This window comes from Anser brachyrhynchus, assembly GCF_964034855.1.
Source record: "Anser brachyrhynchus genome assembly, chromosome: 1".
NCBI classification, from domain to species: Eukaryota; Metazoa; Chordata; class Aves; order Anseriformes; family Anatidae; genus Anser; species Anser brachyrhynchus.
This window is the reverse complement of record NC_137694.1, coordinates 189,527,885-189,554,439: the sequence shown is the minus strand read 5'-3', so window position 1 is coordinate 189,554,439 and position 26,555 is coordinate 189,527,885. Positions and strand designations below refer to the sequence as shown.

General features: G+C 45.4%; 1 protein-coding gene across 6 annotated transcripts in view; it reads left to right on the top strand.

Moving 5' to 3' along the window:
* MTUS2 (microtubule associated scaffold protein 2) overlaps positions 1–26,555 on the top strand; it is a 285,432-nt gene that overhangs the window by 248,085 nt on the left and 10,792 nt on the right. For 5 of the 6 annotated variants that reach the window (XM_080560576.1, XM_080560572.1, XM_080560574.1 and 2 more), the window contains 4 exons: positions 9,775–9,841; positions 17,786–18,000; positions 24,072–24,177; positions 25,793–25,866. In XM_080560576.1, the coding sequence (XP_080416702.1) occupies positions 9,775–9,841; positions 17,786–18,000; positions 24,072–24,177; positions 25,793–25,866 (462 nt within the window). The remainder of the gene's footprint in view (positions 1–9,774; positions 9,842–17,785; positions 18,001–24,071; positions 24,178–25,792; positions 25,867–26,555) is intronic. The other variant, XR_013940615.1, reaches the window with a different exon arrangement.

Genomic DNA, 26,555 nt, shown 5'->3' with positions numbered 1-26,555 from the left:
TTTGTTCATATGCACAGTTCTGTAGGCTCTCTTATTGTTATGTGTATAGACATTATAGCAAAAAAAAAAAAAAAAAGGATGCATGCACGTTTATTTATAACTATATGTACAGTTCTGTGCTATTTATATAAATACATATATACAGGCAAATATACATACACAAAGTTAGAGGCTATATGCATTGTAGGTTTACAGTCAATTCTTCACAATATCTTTAAGTATCTTATTTTAGGTATGTGCCTGTGTGCATTGCAGTACTATACCAATCCTCTAAATCATCAGTTAATTTAAACACAGGAAAAAGGATTCCCAATTGCCCCTTGCCCATGTTCATGGCTGCTTAAGGGACATCAGAACAGGATGACAAGGACTGCTGGTAGAGTGGGAACCTATTTTTTTGAAGGAAGTGGTAGGTGTGAACAGGGTGTCACATCAGAGCCAGGCTCCGTCACTACCCGTCATCTGAACCCACTTCCTGAGTGCCAGATCCATGGTCATGAAGTTGGACTCTCCAGTTGGCCTCCTGGGAGTTTCACATCCATCCTTCATCTTGGTGAAGGTATACTTTGAAGTACTTGGTGGAGTGGGACATGTAATATCCAGATGGCTATGCTCTCACTGGAGAATTCAACCTGATCTTTTGCCAATTAAATCAATTTATTTGATAAATATGCTATTTTTTTTTTATTTGGAATATATCCTGTAGAACATGTTAAAAAAGGGTAGGAAAAATATAGTATGTATGTACACTACTTATGTGTTCAATGTATTACCATGATTTAAAATACAAGGCGTATATACAGAACTCAAAGTAACAGCTTTCAGATTTTCTGATTATAGTTAAATATCTCATTGTTGGAAGAAGTCTACCGATTAGCTTGTGAATGGAGAAAAAAAAAAGATGAAGAAGAAGAAAATAAATTGATTTGAACCTGATCTTGGAAGGAATTCGGGTCTACTTCTGACTAGGATAGAAAACTCATAATAATAAATTATCTCACAAGATTTCCATTGTTTATTTTCTGTTGGGTATAAAACAAGCAGGCTCTTTACTGATGTTTTTATAGTAGTCATTTGGTAACTAATCTTGGGCTAAACAGTTAATCTTCAGATTTAAATCTCTGTTGAGATGATATTTTAAGGCATTGGGGACTGGAAACATTTAGAGCTCTGATTAAATGATTTATTGCTTATCCTCTACTTAATAGAGCCTATGGACTGATATATAAAGACCATTATGGAATTTAAATGAATAATGAGCTTCATTTGGGGATCTTAGTAAATTATACAAAAATAGCTAATTAAACCCTACCTCTCCCAATTTAATTTGGATAGCTGCAAAATGCCGTAATTGTTTGAACAGTAAATAGGAATTGTATTATGCCTGTTTTAGAGGAAAGCATTGATTCTATCAGTGTAGAAAAAAATTTATGCCCATGGGGCCTTTTTACGATTAAAATAGGTTGTTTATAGACAAGCAGCTCCCCTGGGCCATCTAAGAAAATGTAGATGTCCTTGGGTTTTAATTACCCAGGATCTTTACCCTGTGAGATGCTAACTACATTTTGTTGTTTCCACTGAAGTCAATAATTGTTGGAGTACTCAGTGCCTTGTAAAACATTTCCCATTAAGTAACGTGTTGAGTGCTACTATTTTGACGTTGTCAAATGTAACTTTAACATCCCCGTTGCTAATTCTATAGACAACAAGGAACACCTCTCTTTGTGGAGCTTATCTGAATTTTCATAGAATCATAGAATCATCTAGGTTGGAAAAGACCTTCCAGATCATCAAGTCCTACCATCAGACTGACCTATCAAATCCCTTCACTAAACCAGGTCCCTTAGTGCCACAATTTCTGTTTCCAATGAAGGATCAGAACAACAGTTTATATGTAAGGTGGGTTTTAACTGACAGCCCGGGTTTCCCCAGGCCCTGTTGGTCTCTGTCTTATCCACACACCTCTCCTTACTTGTTCTAGGTCATCAAATACAGTCCCTTCCCATTGTGAACAAATAAGTTCAATAATCTCTTCCCTAAAATGATAAATTTTAGCTTAAAAATAGTTATCTTTTCCTCTGTACCTGAGTGAAGACTGCTTCAGAACCTGTTGCAACTCAAAGACCTGTATTACCAAGTTCACATCCTTTTATTCTTATGTACCTGTGTTTTGACCTTAAAGTACTTCTCCATCTCCTAGCATTCATCTCCATGGTGTGTTTATAGAAAACTATCATATTTAAGCTTTATCACTGTCTTGTTAGGCAGAAGCAGATACGTGTACTTACTTGGCACCCCACAGTGGTACAAGCTGGATGTTTCCCAGGTCAGACATGATAGCCCCAAAACTTGGGTGATCAGAGCTGTGTTTAGTTCTAGATGACCTCTCACTGGGGCTTTCCATAAAGCATTTAAACTTCTCTCTTCTCTCTTTCCTACAGCCTAGGCTTATATTCGCTTTATTCAGAGCCGTATCATAGATATATCTCACAGTCATCCTTTGACTGAATAAGCAGCACAGTCCTTTCCTTTCGCTGTTACTCCCAGCTGATGAGTCTCCATCTTCCATTCAAAATTCCTGTTAATCGTGCCTAAGATTATGACCTTGGACTTCACAGTGTTTTATTTTTCTTCTTGTGTCCACTACCCTCGCCCTAAATATCATCCAGCTTGACAAGCATGGTGTTTTGACTTTCCCCTTGACAGATACATACTATTATTTTGCTGTGGTAGTTAAACGGCTTCCAGTCAGGATTTTGTCTGAAAAAGATCCAAATCACAGACATGTGGCAAAAGAAGAAGTTCCTGCAGTGAGGATGAAATGATTTCACTCTGTGGAAAGTCTCTTTTTACCTCTACTCTGTAGCTGTTCAGTAGCCAGCCAAATCAATTTCCATGTGCTGTAAAGAAAAATTAGACCTTGGACGTTGAGTGAGACCTAAAATTTATTTTTCACATTTACTTTTCCATGATGTTCTGAAACTTCATTTAAAACCCTGGCCAAATCAAGAAAAAGCAGGAATGAGAAGCTAAAGCGAACTGGGAAGTTACCTGAGCACTTAAATGTGATTTAATGCAAAGTTTCACTGGACGTTCTTGCTACTGGCTCCTACTATTTTCCTGATCACTTCATGTATTGCCAGTCACAGTAGAAGTAAAATTAAGCAAAAAATGCCTACCCGGAGAGGCACTGTTGTGAGCCATGGTAGCATTGCAGCCTTCCTACAAGAAGACAGAGCTGCTTCATTCTCTGAATCACAGAATCATTAAGGTTGGACAAGACCTCCAAGACCTCTGGTCTAACCATCCCCCTACCACCAATGTCACCCACTAAACCATGTCCCTAAGCACCACGTCCAACCTTTCCTTGAACACCCCCAGGGACGGTGACTCCACCACCTCCCTGGGCAACCCGTCCCAGTGCCTGACTGCTCTTTCTGAGAAGAAATGTCTCCTCATTTCCAACCTGAACCTCCCCTGGTGCAACTTGAGGCCATTCCCTCTAGTCCTATCACTAGTTACCTGTGAGAAGAGGCCGACCCCCAGCTCCCCACACCTTCCTTTCAGGTAGTTGCAGAGAGCAATGAGGTCTCCCCTGAACCTCCTCTTCTCCAGACCAAACAACCCCAGTGCCCTCAGCCGCTCCGCACAGGACTTGTGCTCCAGGCCCCTCACCAGCTCCGTAGCCCTGCTCTGGACACGCTCCAGGGCATCGCTGCCCAGCCTCAGTGTTTCTATCCCGCTTACGCAACCGATCGCGAATATCCACATTTTCTCTGGGGGAGGAAATAAGCAAATAAATAAATAAATAACCCCCCGAGCGTTACAAAACTCCCCGCGCACATTGCAGAGGGCTGTGCTTTTGCAGTCCCCGGCAGCGCCGCAGAGCTCCGGCGGGCAGCGGGCGTCCTCGGGATTTAAATCAACGACTGGGGGACGAGTCCTTGCTTCGGGGGCGGGTGTGGGGTGGGGAGATGGGGTCGCAGGGGACGGGCACGGAGCTCGGCGAGCCGCGGGCGGCGGAGGCAGAGCCGGGCGGGATGCGCCGAGCCCCGGGGGCGTCTGGCCGGGGTGCGGAGCAGGAGGGAGATCGGCATGAGGAAGACCCGCCTTTCGCCGGGAGCCCGGGCTCCCCGTCGGACCGCAGCGCTGCCAACTTGCCCGACCTTCCCCACCTCGCCTCCCCCGGCCCTGCCCGCGGGCCCCGCAGCGCTCCCGGGGCTCCCCCAGAGCCGGAGCATCGCCCCCAGGCCGGGGGGCGGCTCCTGTCGCCATGGGCCACTGCTGCTCCGCCGGCTTTCCCTGCTCCCGGGGCCAGGACGGGACGGTAACCGTGTCCTCTTCTTCCCCTTGAGGGGGGCGGTGGGGAAGGGGCGATGCTCGCCCCACAGGGGGCTGCGGGGTTTGGGGGCATCGCCTGGCCCCGCGCTCCCAGGGGAGGCTCGGGGGGGGGATGGCGCAGAGAGGAGGGTTGGGTGAGGATGGGTCCTGCCCAGCAGCCGCTTGGGTTTTTGGGGGGGTTTCGGCCGGTTTTCGTAACCCTGTGGAGCACGAGTGAGGAGAGAAACTTGCGGAGTTGGAGTTTGAAGCCTGTGGTTTACCTCTGTGCTGCTCCTCCTTTCTGGCGCATTGGAAATCCCATCCAGAAGTGAAAGGGGGGCAAAAGTGCATGTTTTCGTATGCCGTTTCTTATTTATGAGTCTAAACCAAGCAAATTCCCAGGCATCAAACGGGTCGGGTAGCAAACATCAGCACGGAGGTAAGGGCATAGCTACAGGTAGCAGGAGAGCAGCCTGTGCGGGAGCACAACGCCAGCACACAGCTTTCATGCGATTTTTCTGGGCATTTGCCTGGTGTTTAAGTGCCTACAGAAGACAGAGAGAATGAGCATATGCATTTAATTTGCTTGATAGAAAATATTTTGGCAGAAACACATCCTGGTGCAGTATATTTTGTTAGTTTGGCTTTTGAAAGTATTCACATACGCAGTCTAATTAAAAGCTGACATTGTCTCCTGCTTACCTAATAACGTGTTTAGCTTGGGATATGCTGTTAACCAGGTTAAGGAAAAGGTATGGCTTAATATACAACTTGTTAGAGTACATATGTAGGTGATCAGCTCTGCCTGTAAGCTTTACCAAAAGTAAACTACGGGGGAGGATTATCCGATACACAGCATGACTGAAACAGCACCCTTTTTGGAAGGATGGCAGCAGGTCATAGTGAACATCAGCCTCAATGGGAGCCAGTTATTGCTTCTACAAGTATCATCTGAGATATTTATTGACACAAGAAAATTCCCAATGTATATGCTTTTCTTCCCATTGATAATATACAGCATGTCCCCAGGGAACTCTGAATAAAGCACAGCAGTGACTAAGCAACACCTACAGGTCAGTCTTTTTTTTTTTTTTTTTTTTTTTTTTAATATTTGAAAGTGCTGGATACACACAAGTCATTCTGAAGGAGCAGTTTTAATAACAAGTGCCAGAGAGCATCTGCATGCAGTTCATTTTCTAGGCGGTATTGTAGGGAACTAGGAAATGTTTGTGGACGTACTGTACCTATATTTGGACCTAGAATATAGCACACTGCAAGTGTGTTAGTTAGCAGGGAGGAGAAATGTGTCGATTTGGAGATGTAAACCCAAGCTACGTGAACTTCCTAGCTGCAGGTCGACTTCCTACCTGGGTCAGGGCAATTCTCTGATCCTCCCAGCCTAATCTGTGTCATTTGTGAAACAGACCTACTATTGCTTACCTGTTGTCAAAAAAGTATGTGGAGGTTTAATTAATTAGGATTTCTAATGAATTAGTATCTCTGGGGCAGTTTGCAGTTTTCAGGGGAATCTCGAAGGCAAATCTCAGCTCTGCCTCCCTATCCCACAGTTATTCCTGGTCCAAAGCAAAGCCTTGACCTTGCTGATATATCCTTAACACCTCCTGATGTCCTCCTGTCTAGCTGTCAGCTGGGGCTCCATGCAACCAAAGTGTTCCTCACTACTTTCCTTTTAACTCTGTTCAGACAGCACCAGCATCTTGCACATCCTCAGGCATCCTTTACAAAATGAACTTCCCAATTCCTCACAGTTATCCCTAAATCCTGCATGTTTTCTTCTGAATTGCCCTGCTAAGTTATGGCCGCTGTCATTTAACCGGAGAAATTCCTCCTCCCTGCCTACCTGCCAGTTTTCCTGGAGCTGCTTGGATGCTGCACCAATGGAAGTCCTAGCTCCATCTGTCCCCAGGGAGTTTTGAATTGAATCAAGAATACACAAGCACCACCTTCAGTGTCTGTTTCATTTGCTGAAATGTAGTCCATTGCTTAGTCTTTCACAGGAGAAATATTGGGAGGTCTGTATGCTTTAAAGCTTATGATAGGAAAGAGTTGTTACTGAGGCTTTTATTCAACAGAGCGTTAGTCTAAGCACAGAGCAAACACATCATTCTACCTATTCTGTTCTATTTTTCTTGCTGGCTGAGGAGCTGGGACATATTGCAGACACAAGACTTAACCGTTGTGTTATAGAGTGAAATATGAGGAATAAGTTTTTCTTCATCTCCATCATGAGCATGATTTTATTTTATGAAAAGTACTTCAGTGTCAGAGTCATTTCTTGGGATGCAGCCAACGGAAGACCTTTCTCGTAGGTCTTCCAAGCAATAATTAAATCCATCATTCATTAAAAGTACCCCAAAACTAAAAGCAACATCTTGCTTTGTGCAAAAATCAGTCTTGCTTTCACATTTGTGGGGAAAAAAAAAAAATCCTGAGTCAGATCACATCAATATTTTCTTGCCTGCTCTTTAGCTGCTGCAGTGAAAAATTTAATATTTGCACAATCTTCTGATCGTGTCTGTGGCCTTTTCAGCCATTGGAAACAGCTGTGTCAGTAGAGTGGTAGCTGAGTCTTTTTAAACATAAGTTGGATTTGGCCCTCAGTCGCTCTGAGCGACTCAAATCCTACTTTGGAGCTCCGTAGAGATGCTGAGCCTGTTAGGCACAAAGCTCGTGGGAGGGCAGAAAGGGTCCTGCCTCCTCTGCTTTCTCTTTCAAATACTCTGTTGGGAGAGATATTAGTGAAGATTGATTAATTGAATGGGCTAGCCTGTTAATTTTGTTTCTCGCACATTTATTTTGGCAGACTTTACCTTGCGTGCTTGTGAATTTCCTAATTGATTTGATGTTTTGACAGCAGACCCCTGTGAATCTCTGCATTGGACCTGATAGCTTTTCGTTTTCACATCAGATCCCGTTTTGCTCTAATGTAACATTTGGTTTCCTAAGCACTGGCATTCCCAGTTCCCTGGCTGTACTGGAGCGCTGGTGATGTGCAGAGTCCCACTGATGATAACAAGGAGAGGCTTTTTCATTTCCTATTAGCGTTGCATTGACACCGGTCCCAGGAACACATGCAGTCCAAACCGATCACTTTGCACTGACAAAGCAGGTTATAGTACCAGAAAATGTCAAGGATTTGTAAGTGTACATCCAGGAAACCACAAGGCTGATAAAAAGATTAGCCAAAGCTACACCTTGCCTCTTGAGATAGCACGAGAGACAGCCCCAGCATGGTGGGAGCCCCACTGCCCCAGTGGGGTGCTGCCCATGCTTGAGGATGAGTTATGGGGCAGCATCTTAAAGCTGGCACCATGGTGACTCTCCACTCCTCTGGAGAGCATCCTCAAGGGTAGGACAAACCTTATCTAAGATAACGTAAAAAAAGGAGTCTGTAGTATTTCTTACATGGGAGCAAAATTGTAACAACTTCTTTTTTTTTTTTTTTAACTAGGATGTCTTTTATTATTTTTTTAACTTACTTTTTTGTTTTCTCTGTATAAGTAGAATAATATCAATCCCATTCAGCTCTGCTCATCTGTAGGTGCTGGCAAGGATTTATGCGGGGCTCTCTTGCCCTAACTTGTTTTAAATTCTGGGAGCAGGTAACCTGAGTGGATGTTTCCCATCTGCAAGTCCTGTATGCAGTACATCCCTGTGCACATGCCTTCAAGGGCACCCGTCCTGGCAGTCTGTCAAGAACACTTCCTAAAATGACTTCAGTGAGCTAGCCAGACAGCATGGGCAGATGCAGTGATATTCTCCAAAAGGGGAAACATTATCTCTGCAAGATTGCTGTTTTAGGAGTCTGTGTAAGGGGCTATGATTTTTAACATACCAAGCTATTTTTAGCTGGATCTTTTTATTTCTTTGTGGCTTTTTTTTTTTTAACTACAGGAATAAATAAATAAATAAATAAATAATAAAAACCACTGCATTTTATTCTGAGCCTAATGCAGTCTGGAGACTCTGCAGTCCTGGCACACGATGCCCTGTGCATTAGTCAGCAGTGTATGGAGCTGCTTGGAGAAGCCCAGTGCTGCTTGTCTGGCTTCTTCTCATACCTGAGCAAGAAAGACATCCACGTAGCCTGGTGCTCCTCGGGCACCCAGGACTCTCTGGTCAGCTCTGCTGATTGTTTGGTTTACAGCAAAATTTTCTGGTAAGTGAGGTCCTTGGAACTGGTAGAAATCGTCCCAAAAAGGACACTGTGTAAGGGATTACATTGAATTCCGGATTACAATTTCCTGGTATTACCAAAACCAAAGCAGTTCTGTATTTCTCTTAACAGCATTAAAGTTAAATGCAGGAAAAAAGTAACGAGAAACATTAGGCTCTGAAAACTTTTTTTCCACTTTCATTAGATTATTATTGGTCTTATTTGCTTATTGCTGAAAGGTTTACTTTCTAGGAGTCGATTTAATTCCATTTGCTACTACACTGCCTTGTCTCTTGAATGTGATTTTTTCTGTGGTGCCCTTTAAAGATTCTCAGCCTTTTCTAACCTGGGACATGTTTATAGCAGCCTGATCTAGTTTTCCTAACCACTGGGGACATGGCCAGAAGGATGGTATCCTTTGCCTTCTTCCTAACAGGAGTCACGATACTTCCCAACTTCAAGTGCCTTTACGCTTGTACCAGTAAGCTGGGATTTACTGCATTAAACCAAACTCCCATAGATTTTCCTGAGGCTTTTCTTTGTCAGTTTGCACAACACTCGTGAAATATCTACTGCCAAAGCCCTTGCATTTTGGTAGTAAAACCAAACATTGTTAATGTAATTATGTTTTATTTTTCCTTTGTCCAGCTCATGTTTTAATTCATTGAGTATTCAGATATCTTTCGAGACAGGTCAAGGAAAGGAGCTCTTGTTCTTTCCAGACAACAAAATATCAGAAGTAAATGTGGAAATAGGCATGAGCATCAGGCCATTAGTGGTGTCCGTATATGTAGGGTATGCCCACCGTGTCTCGAATGGTGTAAGTAGAGTAATCTGCTCTGCAAATTCAACTGCGTGAGCATATTACTATGTTACTGTGTTACTATGGTAAATGCAGGCACAAATAGATGGAAGATCTAACAGAGCTACTAATACCATCTTGTACACGCAGTCCAACCATGAATGGTTCACAGATTGAACAAATGCAAATATCTTTTTAGACACGTAGGAGTAATTCGTGTATTCTGTGCTGTCATGTGCACATGAGCATGTGTATTCTTACAGAACGAAGGTATTTGTGGCTAATGAGTGGTGGCTCCTAAGCTTGATTTATAAACTGAATGAGTTCATTATAATCCTCCCTACCCACCCTGCCACCCCAAAAGAAATCTGAGGAATAAATCTAATCTGCTTTGCTGAATGAACATGTGAAAGTGCTTATCTGGGATATACCTGGGGACTATATATATTTTTTCTCTCTTCTCTTCCTTAAACAGAAAGAAAATGCCCTTGTGAAAATAAACAATTTAGGAGTGGAGATTGCAAAGATCAGGGATGAAGTTGGTAAGTAGCACAAGCAAAGTAACAATAAAAGCATAAGTGACTATAAAAGTGAGAAAACACAGCGTGATGAGAAGGGGGAGCTTGGGACCGCTGCTCACAGTGACTGGGAAGGCATCGCTTACTTGTGATTGTATGTTTCGTAGTCCAGTTACAAACCAAAGGACAGCAAGCTCAAAACTTGAGTATTAAAATCTCTGAAGCCTCTGCCCAGTTTAAAGACAGCAAATGCAATGTGTCACATTCAGTATGTGTATTCCCTGTGTCTCCACATGTGCCACATTTCTGTTTGGTTTCTGATCAAGGCAGGAGAGACAGGGATAGGGTAAAGGCATCACAACTCTTGGAAGAGAAGGTGAGCTTTTGTGCTGGGTTCAGCCAAAAAATTGAGTTGTTTTTGGCTGAAATCTCCCAAGAACAGGTAAGATGTTGGGGTCATCTACCCCAGGGCAAATAGAGAGGAGGCAGGACACCTGGAGGGAGGATGGTCAGGGCAGGGGACACCTCAAGTACCAACGCGAGGTGCAACCACTGCTGGATCTCTGAGCAGGACCTCTCAGCTTTCCCTGCCTGTGGGACCCGGGAGCTGGGTCAGGCACTGAGCAGGGATCGTGTTGTGCGGCAGGAGGCTGGCCTGGTTAGCACAGAGTGGTTCAGGCCAACCACCATGTTGGGGGGACATGGCTGTAGATCCTTTCTGGCAGGTAGGGCTGTGCTTTGCCTTCATTTTGCCCATGGCAAGCCACCACAGAAGAGCTGAGCACAGATCTTTTCTGATGCTCCACAGCTTGTGCTGCCTGCTGTGCCCCTCTGAAATGTTTAGGCTGGTTCTCATTTCACAGAAAGCTTTATTGTCCTCTTGGCCAAAGGATACTCTGGCAATAGCAAAATAACTTTTCCAGTTATACCTTCCTATCTGCCTTCATCCTTCCCCTGCATCACCGCAGCTCTCACAGAGGAGCTGCTTCCACTGGTGCTTTCTTTGGCCAGGGCACATCCAAAACTCTCCGTTGAATACCCACTTCTCATTTGAAAGCCCTGCCTCTTTTAGCAGGCTGGGGTTGCTTATGTTCTCCACCCATCGGGTTTCCAGCAGGGAGCAGAGAGTTGGTCTGCTCCAGAAATTTCGACTGGTGGCAGCATGGGAAGGAAAGAGAGTGCTGGAGATGAAGAGCTCTGCTTCCATTTACACCACCAGCTGATGTGAACACAAATCATTGGTGTTTTTGCTGGAGAACTTTGCCAGGGTTATAACTCTCTGCCTGTTTTGGGGTCACAGAGCAGCGTATTCACTAACAGGAGATCACTGTACTGCCTGCCCTTGCCATTGCTCTTGTGCATGCAGCATTAGATATCTTCTCTGCATAAAGCCAAGTCTGAATGGAATATATGGAGGCAGTTTTGATAGGAACCCCAAGTATTTCAGACAAACAGCCCGTGGTTTCAGCTGATCTGTACTGCTTTAGAAGGGAGGTGAGCCAAAGATATGTATTGGCTTTCTCACTGGTCCTGTGAGGATGTGTGCTGGAGAGGAGCCACCTGCTCCTGAACAAACCACCACTCCAGGAGGCAGCGAGTTGTTGAGTAAAGGTGACTGGGATGGCTGGTAAGCCATCAGAGGTAGTCATCTCCATACAACTCTGAGACAGAAGATGTACAGGTAGAAGGAATCATAGAATCGTAGAATCCCAGAATGGTTTGGGTTGGAAGGGACCTTACAGCCCACCCAGTTCCAACCCCCTGCCATGGGCAGGGGCACCTCCCACCAGACCAGGTTGCCCAAAGCCCCATCCAGCCTGGCCCTGAACACCTCCAGGGATGGCGCATCCACAGCTTCTGTGGGCAGCCTGTGCCAGGGCCCCACCACCCTCAGAGAAAAGAATTTCCTCCTTATATCTAACCTAAACTTACCCTCTTTCAGTTTAAAACCATTCCTCTTTGTCCCACCACTCCACTCCCTGACAAAGAGTCCCTCCCCAGCTTTCCTGTAGGCCCCCTTTAGGTACTGGAAGGCCACTGTAAGGTCTCCCCAGAGCCTTTTCTTCTCCAGGCTGAACAACCCCAGCTCCCTCAGCCTGTCTTTGTAACATGCAGTGGGGGAGTACATGTTTTAAGCAAACAGAAACCCTGCACAGGTTCAGTCCAGGGGAGGTTTGAGGCAGCATCGTGGTCTTACCTTTTCTTATGTTTTTCAGAATACTTGTTGAAAATTTCTTGGGTCTTTTTTGGTGATTTTAAAGAAAGATTGGCAGGATATTCTGCAATTATGACTCAAAATGTGAGCACACGCAGGTGTTGCACTCTGCAGAAATTCATCAGTAGTGCACTTCCTGCTATGTATCAGTACATATGGAAGGTGAACAAATATGGACCTTAGTGTAAATCAAAAAATGCTGGACAGCCTGCTTTCCTTTGGAAGAAAATCATAAAACATTGTGAAACAAACCATGTTTTAAATCTACGAGCAAGGTGAGGTGGCCAATGCCATGCACATGGGAGCAGTTCTTGTAAGTGCAGCTCTTTACTGTCTGTAAAGCAGTGCAAGTTTTGGGTGCTAGTGGAGACGTGTAACCCACCTGCATAACAGAAGGGTTGTGTTGTTCTCATCATCAGATGAGCCTGTATGATGTACAGTATTTTACCCGTTCTGACAAGCTTTATGCACATAAAGAACAAAACAGTCATTTACCTGACAACAGCAATCACAAGCAATTCGAGGTAAAAATTTAGGAAAAATGTAGAGTGAACCAGCTACTTGGTTATTTTCACAATGAAGTTGTAGTTCTGACTTGTCTCAGTCACTTTGATAAGTAGTCTCTCATTCATTTAAAAATAATCAGCCCGGGTGAACAGCATGGGCGTCGGTCAGAAATTCTGGATTTCTCATGTGTTACGTTCACCATGTAAGACTCACAGATGCAAATGTCTGAATGAATCAGTAAAACTAGGCTAGACTAGTCAGGGTTGGTACAGGTGGTTGGTCCAATGTTTAGTTGTTTAGACAATAGCTCTAATTCAGAATTATTATTTAGGGGCTGAATGTGCCTTGCGTTGAAAGCACATAGTGTTTCATGGCTTCAACAGAAACTGATTGCAGGATTCTGGTATACAAAGCAATGAAACCATGAGATATAATCCACTGTTCAGAAGAGTCAGAGTGCATTTTTAAGGAAATTTTGTTTGGTAGATAAAATCATTGCTTAAGCAATAACAGTGATGGAGCTTGTGTATGAGGATCCTTCTTACCTAGCTTCAGATAGGGTAAAGTTGGATGTCTGCTGTAGGTTGGTCCTCAAGGTTCCCCATAGAGTCAATGAAGAGAGAAAAACACCCACTGAGTGGTCCAGCTCTGGCAGGCTGATGTCCAGAAGTGTCCCCCTAATCACAATTATTCACCTAATTTTAAATGTCTGCATGCGAGCAAGGTGTCAAAGCCCATCTTAGGCAGCAGAGATTGAGGTCACATATGGGTGACCGGTGCTGTTTGAGACACCCTAGGGAATCTGAGACATCCATGTGTATAAAATCCAGCCTATAGAGACCTGTACCCTTCTGGACCCAGGCAGGATATTTAGATTCGGATAACACCATCCACCTTTACCTCTAGCACAGCTGTGAAGTAACACACCTCATCTGAAGCCAGCATGCAGTGAAATAGGAAAGTGCTTCTCCCTTCTCAGCCTGGAGAGGAATGTGTGCGTCTACAGCTCTATAAGCTCTGAGGGACTTGTTATTTTATGCAATAAGATTTCCTCACGTATTTTGCTAGAAATAACAAGGCCAGAAAAACACTACAAGCAATTGTTCTATACTCAAGATGCCCATCTTTATAAATTATAAATATAAGTACTTTTCAGCTGCAGCACTGAGACTCCTGGAATAAAGAGGTTTTGAACACCTTCTGTTTCCCCTCAAACTAATGGAAATTAAATGCCAGAATTACGTGTTCCTTTGCTGTCAGACAAATGACATGTGAAGTGAGTTGAGAGAGGTCTGGAGACGCATAAATGCCTGGATGAATGGAAGACAATCAGATGTAGAGTTTAAAACCTGTACTGTCTGAATCTGCAAGAGTTTGAAAGCCCATGCGCCAGCTCCCTCTGGATGTGCCTCCTGATCAGAGAAGACAGCCTGAGCGAGGGCTCTGTGATTTGTCTTGACCCTGTGGCTAAGGGTCAGAAGTAAGAATACAGCCTGCATGGTTTGCTCTCACTTTCGGACGAAGAGCCCATTTCTCATGTCAGAAGTAGCCGGTCCCGGTACGCATGACATCAGCCCCCCAGTTCCCATGGGGCTTACCCTGCGGAATGCAAAGAGGCAGGGCTGCAGCCTCGGGCTGGCTTTGTGCGGGAGGATCAGTCCATTAGTGACATCTGCCTTTCCCTCACCTTCCCAGCCTGGCCTGAAGTGGGTTTTGCTCATCTGTTGTGCAGTGTAATGAGGCAGGGAAACGATCAGCTCGGGGAGCAGGGAGGCAGTGGCAGCTGCTCTCACGTAACCCAGCACGGCTGCAATCCTGGGAAATGCCATTTTCTGTTAGAGTCATTTCCAGCATGTAAGCAGCAATTGAAATACCTACAGAGAAGGAAAAAGAAAACCAGGCTGTTAACTCTTCTCAACAGCAGCTGATAGCAGCTGCATTCTGCTTGTCTTGTGCCTTTCCTTCCATGCTGGTATTGCATAGATATAACTTTTCTTAGTGATTTTTTTTTCCACAAAAGGAACTCAGTTTTACAGTACCCATATCCTGAAGTTTGAAAAAAAAAATTCAACATTTTCCAGCAAAATTAGTGGGTCTTCTGTTCAGGCCTCCTTGCTGGAGGCGATTCAGTCTGGTTAAAAGCTGGCTCCAGCATGGCAGGCTCTCCCATGCCATCATCTGCTCCCAAGACAGATAAGGGAATCACAGACCTTGTGGTTGTCTGCATGAGAGTCTCCCTCTGCTGGGTCCCAGCAGACCCAGACCCAAGGGACCATCCCCTGTCTAAGAAGGTTCGGTCTTTCCTCTCCACCTCATGCACAAGGTCTAGGTCTGGGAGACAGTGGTAGGGAACGCTCCTTCTGGTTAAAGGCATTTTATATTCAACATAGGGCAAATTTCCTGGGAAATTGCCTCATTACCTGCCTCCATTAGCATTTTGGGGTAAATGACACACAGACACACTTTTCCCACTTTGCTCTTCCCTCCACTTTACATCTATATCAGGGTTTGATTTGCAAGGCGTGAACACTTTTGTGTTTCAGGTTACGGAAAGCCTTTCAGGTCCTGGAAAGTGTTTCAGATTGACTTTCTTTTGGTTGGAACATGCCACTTCATTGCCTGCCCTCCCTGTGCGCTGGGTAATCTCATTAGAGAGGCAGCAGAGAGACAGGTTTCATTACAGCTCCAATTTACAGCCTGAGTAAGTTTCAATTATTCTGAATCCAGAACTGCAGGCTTTACCCTTTGTCCTCCAGCTCCATGGTAGCTTTGCACACCAAGGAAAACTGGTAAAGCAAAAGAAAGCGAGAGGGTGTACAACTATAATCCAAATGGCCAAGAGACAGGCCATTTCAGCTAATAACTATATACGTTACAGCTGTTCCAGGTCAGGTATGAGGCAGGTGGGAAAGATTTCTACATACCATTGCTGCTGTGCTAAGCTCACTGGTTCAGCCTCACTTTCTCCCTTTCTATAAGAAGGGGGAGCCTGAAAGGGGCACAGCATCCATTTTAATGCTCCGGAAAATGTCGGGATCAGAACAGGACCACATCAGTGATATCTGTCTAGACATACTGAGCAAGTTTTGGTATTACTGGCCACTAAGTGAGGAAGCAGAGCTGAAAACAAGATGAAAAATAGCTGTGTGGGAAAGGGTATGGTTAGCTTGGGTGCCCAAAGTAGCTTACATGGATACATCTAATATGAGCTGTGGTCGCAGCAGTAGGCAACTTAGACAAATGGTTGCTCTTCTGTAAAAGTGAGCTTAATCATAGAACGTCCTGAGTTGGAACGGACCTTCAAGGACCATTGAGTTCGACTCATGGCTACACACAGGACCACCCAAAAACCAAACCATGTGTCTGAGAGCACCGTCCAAACATTCTTTGAACTCCGGCAGGCTCAGTGCTTGACCACTGTCCTGGGGAGCCTGTCCCAGTGCCCGACCACCCTCTGGGTGCAGAACCTTTCCCTAACCCCCAGCCTGACCCTCCCCTGTCCCAGCTCCATGCCGTTCCCTCGGGTCCTGTCGCTGTCCCCAGAGAGCAGAGCTCAGCGCCTGCCCCTCCGCTCCCCTCGTGAGGGAGCTGCAGGCCGCCATGAGGCCTCCCCTCGGCCTGCTCTGCTCTGGGCTGAGCAAACCAAGGGGCCTCAGCTGCTCCTCATATGTCTTCCCCTCTGGACCATTCAGCACCATCGTGGCCCTCCTTTGGACGCTCTCTAATAGTTTTATGCCCTTTTTATACTGTGGTGCCCAAAACTACACACGCTACTTGAGGTGAGGCCGCACCATTGCAGAGTGAAGCTTATTCTGATGCCATAGAAAAAGACAGGAAAACATGTGTTTGTTTGTTTTTTCCTGCAAACCTTAAACATAATGAGGCAGTCATAGGATAAATACACTTTTTAAATAGTCAGAAGTTGCCTACCCAGAGAGACAGCTGCTTCCAGTACACCAATTTACAAAGCCATACATGTCTGTGCAGGGCACATGCATTTTGAAAGGCAAGGGAAGAATGAGTGGGTGATGGTGTATTTGAAAGCTCACTGTTTTTCTAAACCAGCTATGGGTCTAAATCAGAAAAAAAAAAAAAAAAAAAAAAAAGGTCTAGCAGTGCCATTTAAAACATATCTTTTCTCTAGTGTTGTTCTGAACGTTATGGTCATGATGATTTTAATCACATCTTACTTGTTGGACCTTTGCAAATGAGCAGACTTGCTCTCTAAATGCAGTCCGTCTGAACTTGCCCAACTTGTACCAGCCCTTCAGTATCTGAATTGATTACAGCCATTCAGTGGCAAAGTAAAAAGCTGAGGAGAGCTCTGTAGCAGTGCTATCCTGGGACTCAGGGAACGATACAGGGGAGGGAAAAAATGGGGAAACAAACTGAACATGCCTGACATGATGGAACTGCTGGAGTTGCACCTCTGGAAACCAGTTGTAGACACTCTTGTGAGTTTAGAGACATGGTCACTGGGTTAGTTCACAAGAGTAAAAAATTTGCACTTTCTGATTGCCTTTCCTGGGTGCTGTCTGATTCCATGAAGCACACAAGATAGTGGTTTGAATATGAAAATGTTTACAAGGATGCATTAATGGTTTTAAGAGGTTCTTGATGGAGCTGGTATAAGAGACAGGCCTATGAAATTCTAACACATGGAAAATGGGATGCATGAGATACATCTTCTTTCAGTCAAGTGGCCAATGATACTCCCCGGATAATGTGCACAAAATGCTCCGAGAACCCAGGGGTTTTCTGCTTCCCAATATGTCAACGCGCATGGGGCCGTGGCCAAGGCCATGTCTTGAAAGGATGAGATAAGGAAAATCTTGTATCACAGATGAAAGGCTTTGTGTCAAGTGATTGTCTCACTTGCCATTTCTGGCATCCAAGACAAAGTAGAAGCCCCAGAGACTTGATTTACAAATCCAAGACTGTGCTGGCCCGGAGAGCACATCCCTGCAGAGGGATGGAAGTCCATGGAGTTCCCTGCTTTTTATTATCATTATTATATTTAACCAGACCCCAGGTTTGCATGGGCTTTTGCAGGACTCTGCCAGTGCCTCTGTTTAAACAAATGCTTGTGTGTATGTGTGTTGGAGGGAGGGAGACAGAGAAGGGTCTGTGAGAGCCTGCTTATGACTGGTATTCATGGGAGACCCAGTGCTGGCGAGAACCACTGTGCTCAGCGCTGCACAGAGCTGGTGCCACCACTCACTGACTGTGTGGTCTGGTGTCCTCAGCCCTCAACACGGCGAGATGGAAGAAACTACAAAGCGAGAAAGAGGAGCTGGAGAGGCGCTTCGAGGAGGAGGCGAGGAAGCTTCACTGGCAGCAGCGGGAGGAGCTGCAGGTGCTGGAGCAGCGGCTGCGGGAGGAGTACAGCGCCAAGATGGAGAGCCTGCAGGAGCAGCACAGGCTGCAGCTGGAGCGGGTCAGGTCCCAGCATCAGCACCAGGTCAGTTCCAACCTGTCTGCTGTTGAAAAGCAGACCATGCCAGTACTGAGTTCAGGTAAAGAAACACATTGCTGATCTCCAGCATGAAGATACTGCTAACAAACTGATGACTAGAAGAATATATTCTAGACTACCTTTTTTGCATTTCCTCTTTATTATTTAATGGTATTTTTAATGGTATTTCAACATAGCTAACGTGTTACATTGCCATACCTTTTCTTTACATGCTTCCATATGCTTTACAGCTAACACAAATATTAAGACTAGCTCTACTCCCCACACATACTTGCTCCCCATTCCACCTATTCTAGTCAATTCTTATGACACCAATGGTTGACCAAGAGTCTGCTACACAGAGATAAGGCCAATAGAGCCCTGCCCCTTATTATTTCAAATGCTGGTGGTGGTATAGTGAAGTTATGGGACCGATGTAACACATAGCCTAAATATCAAGTGGGTGAGACACTCCAGGTGTCAAGATTTCTGCTCCAACATTCAATCTAATGTCTTAGATGGTAAACACCAAGCATTTTTCCTGCTTTGCTTTCTGTATGTAGGTAGGAAGGAATGCTCCCACATACAGCTACTTTAGTTGTATTTTTAATGGCTGAAGTGAATGATAATGATAACACACCTATGGGAACTCTCACAGTGACTGAATGCCCTGCTGTGGTTTATGCTAATAATGCCTGCAGCTGATCTTTTCTCATCTTTTGCATTGTACTCTGTGAACATTGGTTACCATTCTGATTTTTCCAGATGCAACTCTTAGTCACTGCTCAGCAACACGGCACACGAAGGTTTTTCTTACCTGAGTATTTGTGGCATTTAGGTACACTCTGCAAACCATACCATAAAGCTGTGACGTGCCACAGACCCCACTGCTATGGGCACAGCACCCAGCAAAGCCCTGTCATCTGCAAAGCACGATCCCAGCCAGCAGCCCCCCTGCTTGAGAGCATCATTCTCACCAGCCCCATGGCAGCTGGAGGCGGAGAGTGAATTTTTCCCTCTCTGAGGCCATGTAAATTGTCAGCAGCACTCTGTAATGCAGATGTGGTCCATGAGATGGAGAGATGTGAGTGAAGGTCGAGGAGAAGGCTTTATGTCCACAGGATCTGTGGGCATGCCCCATGCTGTTCCCCCCACCAAGGATGGTGACAGGGCTTGCTGTGGGCTTGGAAGCGAACCATCTGCATCAGCTGAGCCTGTGCCCAAGCTAATTTAGCGGGTTTAAGAGGTAAAGGCTGGTGCATCACCGTGCTGCTGTAGCTGAAGCTTCTTCAGGAGCCAGGGCTACCCTGCACTGAGCTCAAGGGAGGGGAAAGCATCAAGCTGGGGCACAGCAGAGACTGCAGCCCAGGGCCTTTAAGCTCAAGCATTTGTAAAAAAAGGGAGATGACACCATTTGCTCCCTGTACTTGATGTACTGTAAAAATCCTGGGATGGGAGCACAAATAGAAACCGAGATGATGACAGTTTTATGTCACTGGTGCCGTGGCTGCCTGGTGCTAGATTTACTGCGTAATGCCAATGATACAGCAGGGCTGGCCACAGCACAGCCACGCAGACACACAGACAGACACACAGCATCCCAGCCCGTGTCCCTGCTGCCCCAGGTGCCACCGTGAAAGCAGAGGGGACAGGAGTGCTGTGTGCATCTGGGCTCTGTGCAGCAGAGCTCTGTTACGGGCTCCTTTGTAGATTTCCCTCAAAAAGGAGCTGTCAGCAAAACCTCCCCAGAGCTCCCACCCCAAGATGCTGGTGGGTTCTTGTTTGTTTGCTCTGCCATCAATGGACTCGTAATCTTTGACAGCTGATTCCAGCGAATGTCTTTTTTGAGGATGTTTCTTCTTCTTTCTCCTGTGCAAGGTTTTGGGTTGATTCCTCTGTGGGGGAGTCTGAAGCACTCTCTCTGGATTTTATCCATTTTAATTGCTGTGCCTGTTAGTTGCTATTGATTTGCAGAGCTTGTAGAGTGCAACACAAAGGCTTTGTGTAACTGGGCTCTTCTGTCCTGGACGAACTACCTTTTTCTGTTACTGCATTGATTTTTAAAGATGTGTTAGAAGGTGCTGTAAAATAGCTCTTTGTGCCCTAAACTAGAGTTTTCAAAATCTTTCTTTATAAGTGTGTAGCATCTGTGCTGAGCCATGTCTCTTGGTTCTCATTTCAGTTTATAAAAGATGGTTTTCTTGCAAAACCCCTCAAATTTTCTGCCTTAGTTTCTGATATGAAGGAGGAGTGGTGTTCTCATAAGATTCATCTTTTTTTTCCCCTTTACTGTGTCAGTGTGCCAGTTTGTCTTTCAAGAGATGCTAGCTCTAGCTGCAAGCTTTGCCCCTCCTGGCTCATCAGGCATTAGCATTTGTGAATGAATTTGTTCTGCAAGTTATTTTCTTTGCCTCTGCTCCTCTTTGAAGTGTTCCTGTAAGCTCCCAGGAACACAAGGATGGATGGTGAGTTTTTTCCCCTCAGGCTGATCCCTGCAAGTGTGGGTTACACAAGTCACAATAGGACTTGTCTATCAGTGTGCTCATTTTTCTAATGTTCTCATCTTTTGTAGTTCTATTAATCACCACACTGAAGCAATAGACACATTTTTACCTTTGAGAGGCAAATGTTCTCCCTCCTCCAGTCCTCTAGTTTGCTCCACAACTCTTTGTTCCCAGAATTACAGGAGATAATGCAAACATTTCTCTCCACTGCTTTGAAACCGCTGTTGTGGATACCCTGGTATCTCTGTCTTTTCAATCCACGGTTCCTCCAGCACCTCACGAGGAGTTTTAGTAGTTTTTTCCTCCTAATTCATACTCAGCTACACCCATCTGGTGTTCGCCTCTCTCTTGTTGAAGAGGCTGACAGGGCTGGTTGGAAAGCTGCTCTCCTGCAGCACTTCTTGGCCTTGCTGCCCTTGAAAAGGATAAGGAGAATTGTGCTAGCCTAGGAACCGAGTTGCCTGAGGAGTAAGGATCCCTAGCAGCTGCAGACCCAGAGGGTTTGTAATCTGTGGTTCTTCATCCCCTGCTCCACTCGCAGAGCCGACCCTCTGGAGAGGAGAAGCCCCCGGCTCTGAGCATAACAAAACACACAAGGCTGCTTGAGGGACCCTTATTCAGCCCTGGTGCTGATCACTGGCCAGGTGTGCCAATGCATCCCAATTGTTCTCTGCCCTCCTTGCAACTGAGGGCAAAATTGGAAACATAAATCTGTGCTTCTGGATGGCCAGAGTTTCTCACTCGAGCTGCTCAGCTCAAACTGTTTTGTCGTCCTGACTATTGAACTTCTCCCCCTAGAGCCACCTCTTGATTTAAGTTTATCAATCCTTAAAAATCCCAGCTAAGCTTCTTTTTATAGCCAGGAGATGCTGTGACACAGTGTTTCAGTGAGTTGATCAAGCCTATAGAGTAAGTTAGTGGCAGAGCTGGAATGAGATACAAGGGATCTGCTTCCAGGTGCCAAGCAGACTGTTCGCTATGAAAAACTGCAGGCAGGGTGTCACGCTGGAAGATTAAAGGGAGTCATTTGATATGGGAATATAAAACATACAGAAGACAGAAAAATCCCTGAAGTCCATCTGAAAACTGGAACCTATTTAATTGGCCTTATAGATAAATAACCTGCCAAGGATGGTGGCAGAGAAAGGAGACCCCTTCACCTTCCGAAGGCGTCGGAGTTGAGCATAATCGTTCCTATGGGGTGCTGCTGAGCTGAGGAGCAATTAGTGCAGGAAAAAAGACTTAAGCAAGGGCGAGGTGAAGAACGTGGCAAGGCTCATGAGGCACGCAGACATCCTAAACGAGGACGTTGTGCTCGGGGAGAAGTCAAGTGAGAGTTCATATCCCGTAAGCAGCCCGTTGAGTGATCTAACCTCCCCTTGCCCTGCTCTTCCATGCAACACATCAGCAAGATGAGCCCCACGTTGTTTCGTGAACAGTTCTCCACCGCCGAGTTGTCTCCCATGGTATTATGAAAATGAGTTTGTATCATTTTAAATTTCATGTTCAGTGCCTGTTTTTCATTCTAAGAGAATGCCTTCTCCAATCTGATTGGAAACAGTGCTTCTGTTGGGTAATCTAACACGTGTTTGACAGTTAAATGCAGGGAAATAACATTTATTCCAGTCAAGATGCGCTTGGCTGAGTGTCTACCATTATTTAACATAACAGTGGACAAAAAAAGCTGTCTAAAGTGAAGTGGCTTTGCAATGAACAGCTGTTTCTTTGTAAAAGTAGAACAGCTTGACTCTCTGCATTGCCAGATATCACAGATAATGTCTCCAGTATCGGGAATAAGACCACTGCGATTACAAAACCTGGAAAAGCAAATCAGGTCATCCATGGGTAGCTCTCAGAAGCTGCTCTGGAGGTTACCTGAAACCCTAAGGAACTGGAGGTGAATTTCAAGGCTTTCTTGAAGTCATTTCCCTCTTTTCAGAGCTGGAAGTCCCATTTGGTTTCCTCTTGGAGAGCTGCTGACTGAAACAAAACGTGAGAGCGAAATCTGAGCCTTGGATCCTGGGTCATCTGAGCTGCTTCAAGGGTAGCTTACACCCAGCCTCACTTCTGGATCTCTGTCTGCAGGATGAATCCTCTCTAGAAAGATCACCACAAGCAGTGTGGAGGTGACCCCAGGTGGGCCGTGTTTGTTTTGCCACCTGGACATAGCTGCCAAATGGTGCTGCTGCAGGGCTGAGCTTGGGGTGAGCCTCATAGTCAGCACACACTGCAAGGCCACTGCCAGTTGTTTGCAGGGACCAGGCAGAAATTGTGATTTTTAAAATATTTTTCTCCAGTCTATAAAACATTTTCTTTCCTGTGAACTGCAGAGCTGGACTGGGGCTAGGAGAAGGCTGCAGGTGGGATGCACGAGGCTTTTACTGGTACTGGTGCACCCCTGTGAGTGTGGGGTCTTCCTCACACAGAATTTAAAGTTCTTGGTGTTGTATGTGTATTTGTCCGTTATCACCTCTAGTCTATCAAAAATATGAGCTTCTGCAGTTTGACGAGAGGACTTGAAAAATAAAAGCACACTTCTAGGGGCCACTTCATACTTCATCTGCCTTTGTGGGTGTTTAACCACAGGCTTAACCTTGATCGCAGCCTCTGACTGCATTTTCTTTAGTGATACAAATCAGAACACCATAACTAGGGATCTCGCTCTGCCTTTAGCCAAGTCCTGTAACAAGCAGCATCATGGAGAAGTCCCAAACCCATCGGGCCACAGGAGCACAGGCTGCCCACAGCCCTCTGACAACTGCATCCCCTGCTCCTGTGGTGCTTGCGGTACGGTGTGCGGCAATCTGCGGCAGCAGGACCTCTTTCTAGCCTCAGTAGGAGATTAGAAAAAAGCTTTCTGTCTGCACCATCATCCTGGTTACTTCCATACCAACCTGAAAACTCTCGAGCCTGGACTGAAAAAGGTGCGGTCACGTCTTTCATCTGTTTATTGGACGTGGACTCAAAATCCGTGCTTCGGGAGGAAGTTGGAATTTAGGTCCTGACGGCTTAGTGGGATGCTCATTTTGCAGTAAAAGGATGATAGATTGCGATTCGTTTTATATACTCACTGACGATAATTTCAATGTTTCTCTAGACATAAATATTTTACAACTATAAATAATTCATAGGCACTTTCCATGGAAGTTAATTCAAGACCTCGCCATAAAATTCATCGCAGTAGAGAGCCGCAAAGACAAAACCAGGATTACTCAGAACCGAGCAAGTTTATCTGACCATCAGAGGGAGTCAGGTTATGAATATCATTTAGGTTAATGGATTGATCAGATTTTTCAACATTTCTTTTTTCCACTAAAGGGTATTTTTGCCTTGTGCTTTCTTATGCACCTCATACACCACCGTTAAGTTGAAAGAGCAATAACACAAGCAGCTGTAACTACACGCTACCACTCAAGGGTTCAACATGCTGCTTTTGCAATGAATAAAACTGGCTCGTGTGCTGGGATCCTTTTTCTGTTTCCAGCTCACTGCAGGTGCCCGGCAGTGGCTTGTCGGGGTGCCACAGCATGTCTAACCGTGTGCCCGTGTCTCCGCTCACTGTCGTTGCAACAGGTGGCCGATATCACAGCTGCCCACGAAGCCGCAGTGTTGCAGCTGGAAAACAACCACACCGTGGCCATCGCGGTGCTGCAGGACGAGCACGACTGTGAGATTCGAGGTAGGCAACCTGTGTTGCTCTGGTGCTTTCATGCTGGGTGGCCCACAAGTGCAAGGGGCGAGGGAGAGCTGTATGCAGTGCGTGCAGCATCTAGCTGGCATCTGAGAGTGTCTGAGGGGTCTCCGGGACAAAGACGAGGCTTTCTGCATGGGTTGCTGAGCACGGAGTCCAGGTTCCACCTCACTTCACCAACAGGCTTTTCTCAAGAGCCAGCGTGCCTAATCAGGAGGCTAGATCTCATTTAACACCCCTCAATATCAGTGCTTAAACGCCTACACTGCTTCTGAAAACACGGCTCATCGTTTTCACCAGTGAAAGCCCGGCCGTGCTGAGCAGAGCCACACTGCTGCAAGTCTGCACCTCAGCACTGTTATCCTTACCTTGTCCTATGGTTTTACCGTGGGATTTGATGCTGCACCAAAGTTCAGTGTCTAAACACGTCTTTGCACATCGCTTAGCTTGACATTTACAGCTCATCTGTACAATCTCCCTTCTTTTTTTTTTTAATTTATTTTTTACAAAGAAGCACGAGGCCCTAATTTTGTATAGTTCTAGTAGGTTTTCCCACAACCTTCCCCAAACAGAGCAGCATTGCTTAGCTGTGCACTGTATCATTTAGATACACAATCCAGAGAGCAATATTGCATTATTAGCTGAGAACAGCCTGTTCCCCTCTCCTGCAGGCAGAGATGGTGTCGGTAATACCAAATATAAAATTAAAATATACCATTTTGAAAATTAAAAAAAAAAAATCCTTGCTTGAGGATATTCAGATGTTCTTATCTATTAATTTTTGTCAGTATTTTCTGATGATAAAACCTGGTTATGAGGGAGTTAGAGACCAAAGCGTGCCCCGTGCAGCTGCTGTGGGTGCGGAGTGCCCTCCTGTGCCTGGAAGGGGCACTGCAAACGCTGCGGGCTTAGCACCGGCATCAGTGCAGATCCCCACTGAGGTGGGGGAAAAGACGAAAAATAGGGTGTCTGTATGCTAAAAGCTAGGTGCTACTGCTGGACTGAATGCCAGTTTCATGCCATTAGGTTAGACATTAAACTTCATTCCACTTTGGTTATCAAACTTCTGGTTATAAATAAGCCCAGGGTGACTTATTCTAGTAGTGAAGCCTTTAATTGTGTAATATAAATAGAGGATTTGCTTTTTGTCTCCAGGGTCTGGCAGTTTACTCACTAATGGAGTAAATCTCACAGGTCCTCTGTCACAGCTCCATCATTTGCATTTTTGCATCGGAGTTGCTGGCTCCCCTCTCTATAACCCCAAAGAAATTGCACTCCAAACTTGTAAATATATCCAATATCAAATCCCTTGACTTGGGGATACTCACTCTGAAGTGGTAGGTTGCTCATTTTCAGACTGAACCTGAAAAATCAGAATTTGGCCACATAGAAATTGAGGTACCTGCCATCACTGAAAGACCTGGAAATTTTGGTCCTCAGAACAATTTGTCCAAGACCATGCACTATATTGCTGCTGGTTTCCTCCTTAACCTCCATGCCCTAAAATTGCTTCCTAAATTGTGCTTGTCTCGCCGTCTCTGTGTGCTCAGATCCTGACTGCTGGACTTCACTAAGCAATGTCATGTCTGTGTATCTTCCGCAGAACTGGTTGCTGCTCACGAGCTGGAAAAAACACAATTAAAAGAGAATTTTGAAAAGCTGCGGCTGTCACTCCAGGTTAGCAGTTTCATTATTTCCCACCCCGAACTGATGTTGCAGAGCTAGGCAAACCTAAAGGGAGGGAAACGCAGCTGGATAAAGCTGAGAAACATCCTTTTCACCTTGCTGACTCTTGCAGCACTGAAGCCAGGAGGAGCAAAGTCGAGATCTTTCCCTGCATGACGGGGAAGAGCTGGCCATGGCCAGGGTGCACCCCGCATATTGCATCTCTCACACCCACTAACACCAGGCTTAAGATCACTGCGGCTTTTCTAGCCTTTCTGATAACTCCCTGCAGATCTTGCTCCCTAGATGAAGCAGTCCTGGGGAGGGCAGAGCCATGTCCCCATCATTCATGCTAAGTTTGGAAAAAAATTGTGAACGAGTAAAGATGCCAGAGCAAATAATGTGAGCTCTGCTTGACTTTGTAAGGAGAGATTAATTACATTTTTTTTTAACCCTCACTAGTGTGCAGTGTTGCATGCAGCAATTGTCGCTGCCTCCATGCAGCTTCCACAGTTTGAGGCGTGTCAGCAGTTCTGCAACAAGCACTGATGTAATGCTACAGCTTAGAAATTACAGACATAAAATATATACGAGTAGTGGCCCCACAGCAACTGTGACATTTACAGGTGTGGTCTGTACAGAAGTAGCAGGAATGTCTTTCATGGTAACAGAAATGCGGTTGCTTAAAATAGCACGTTGTT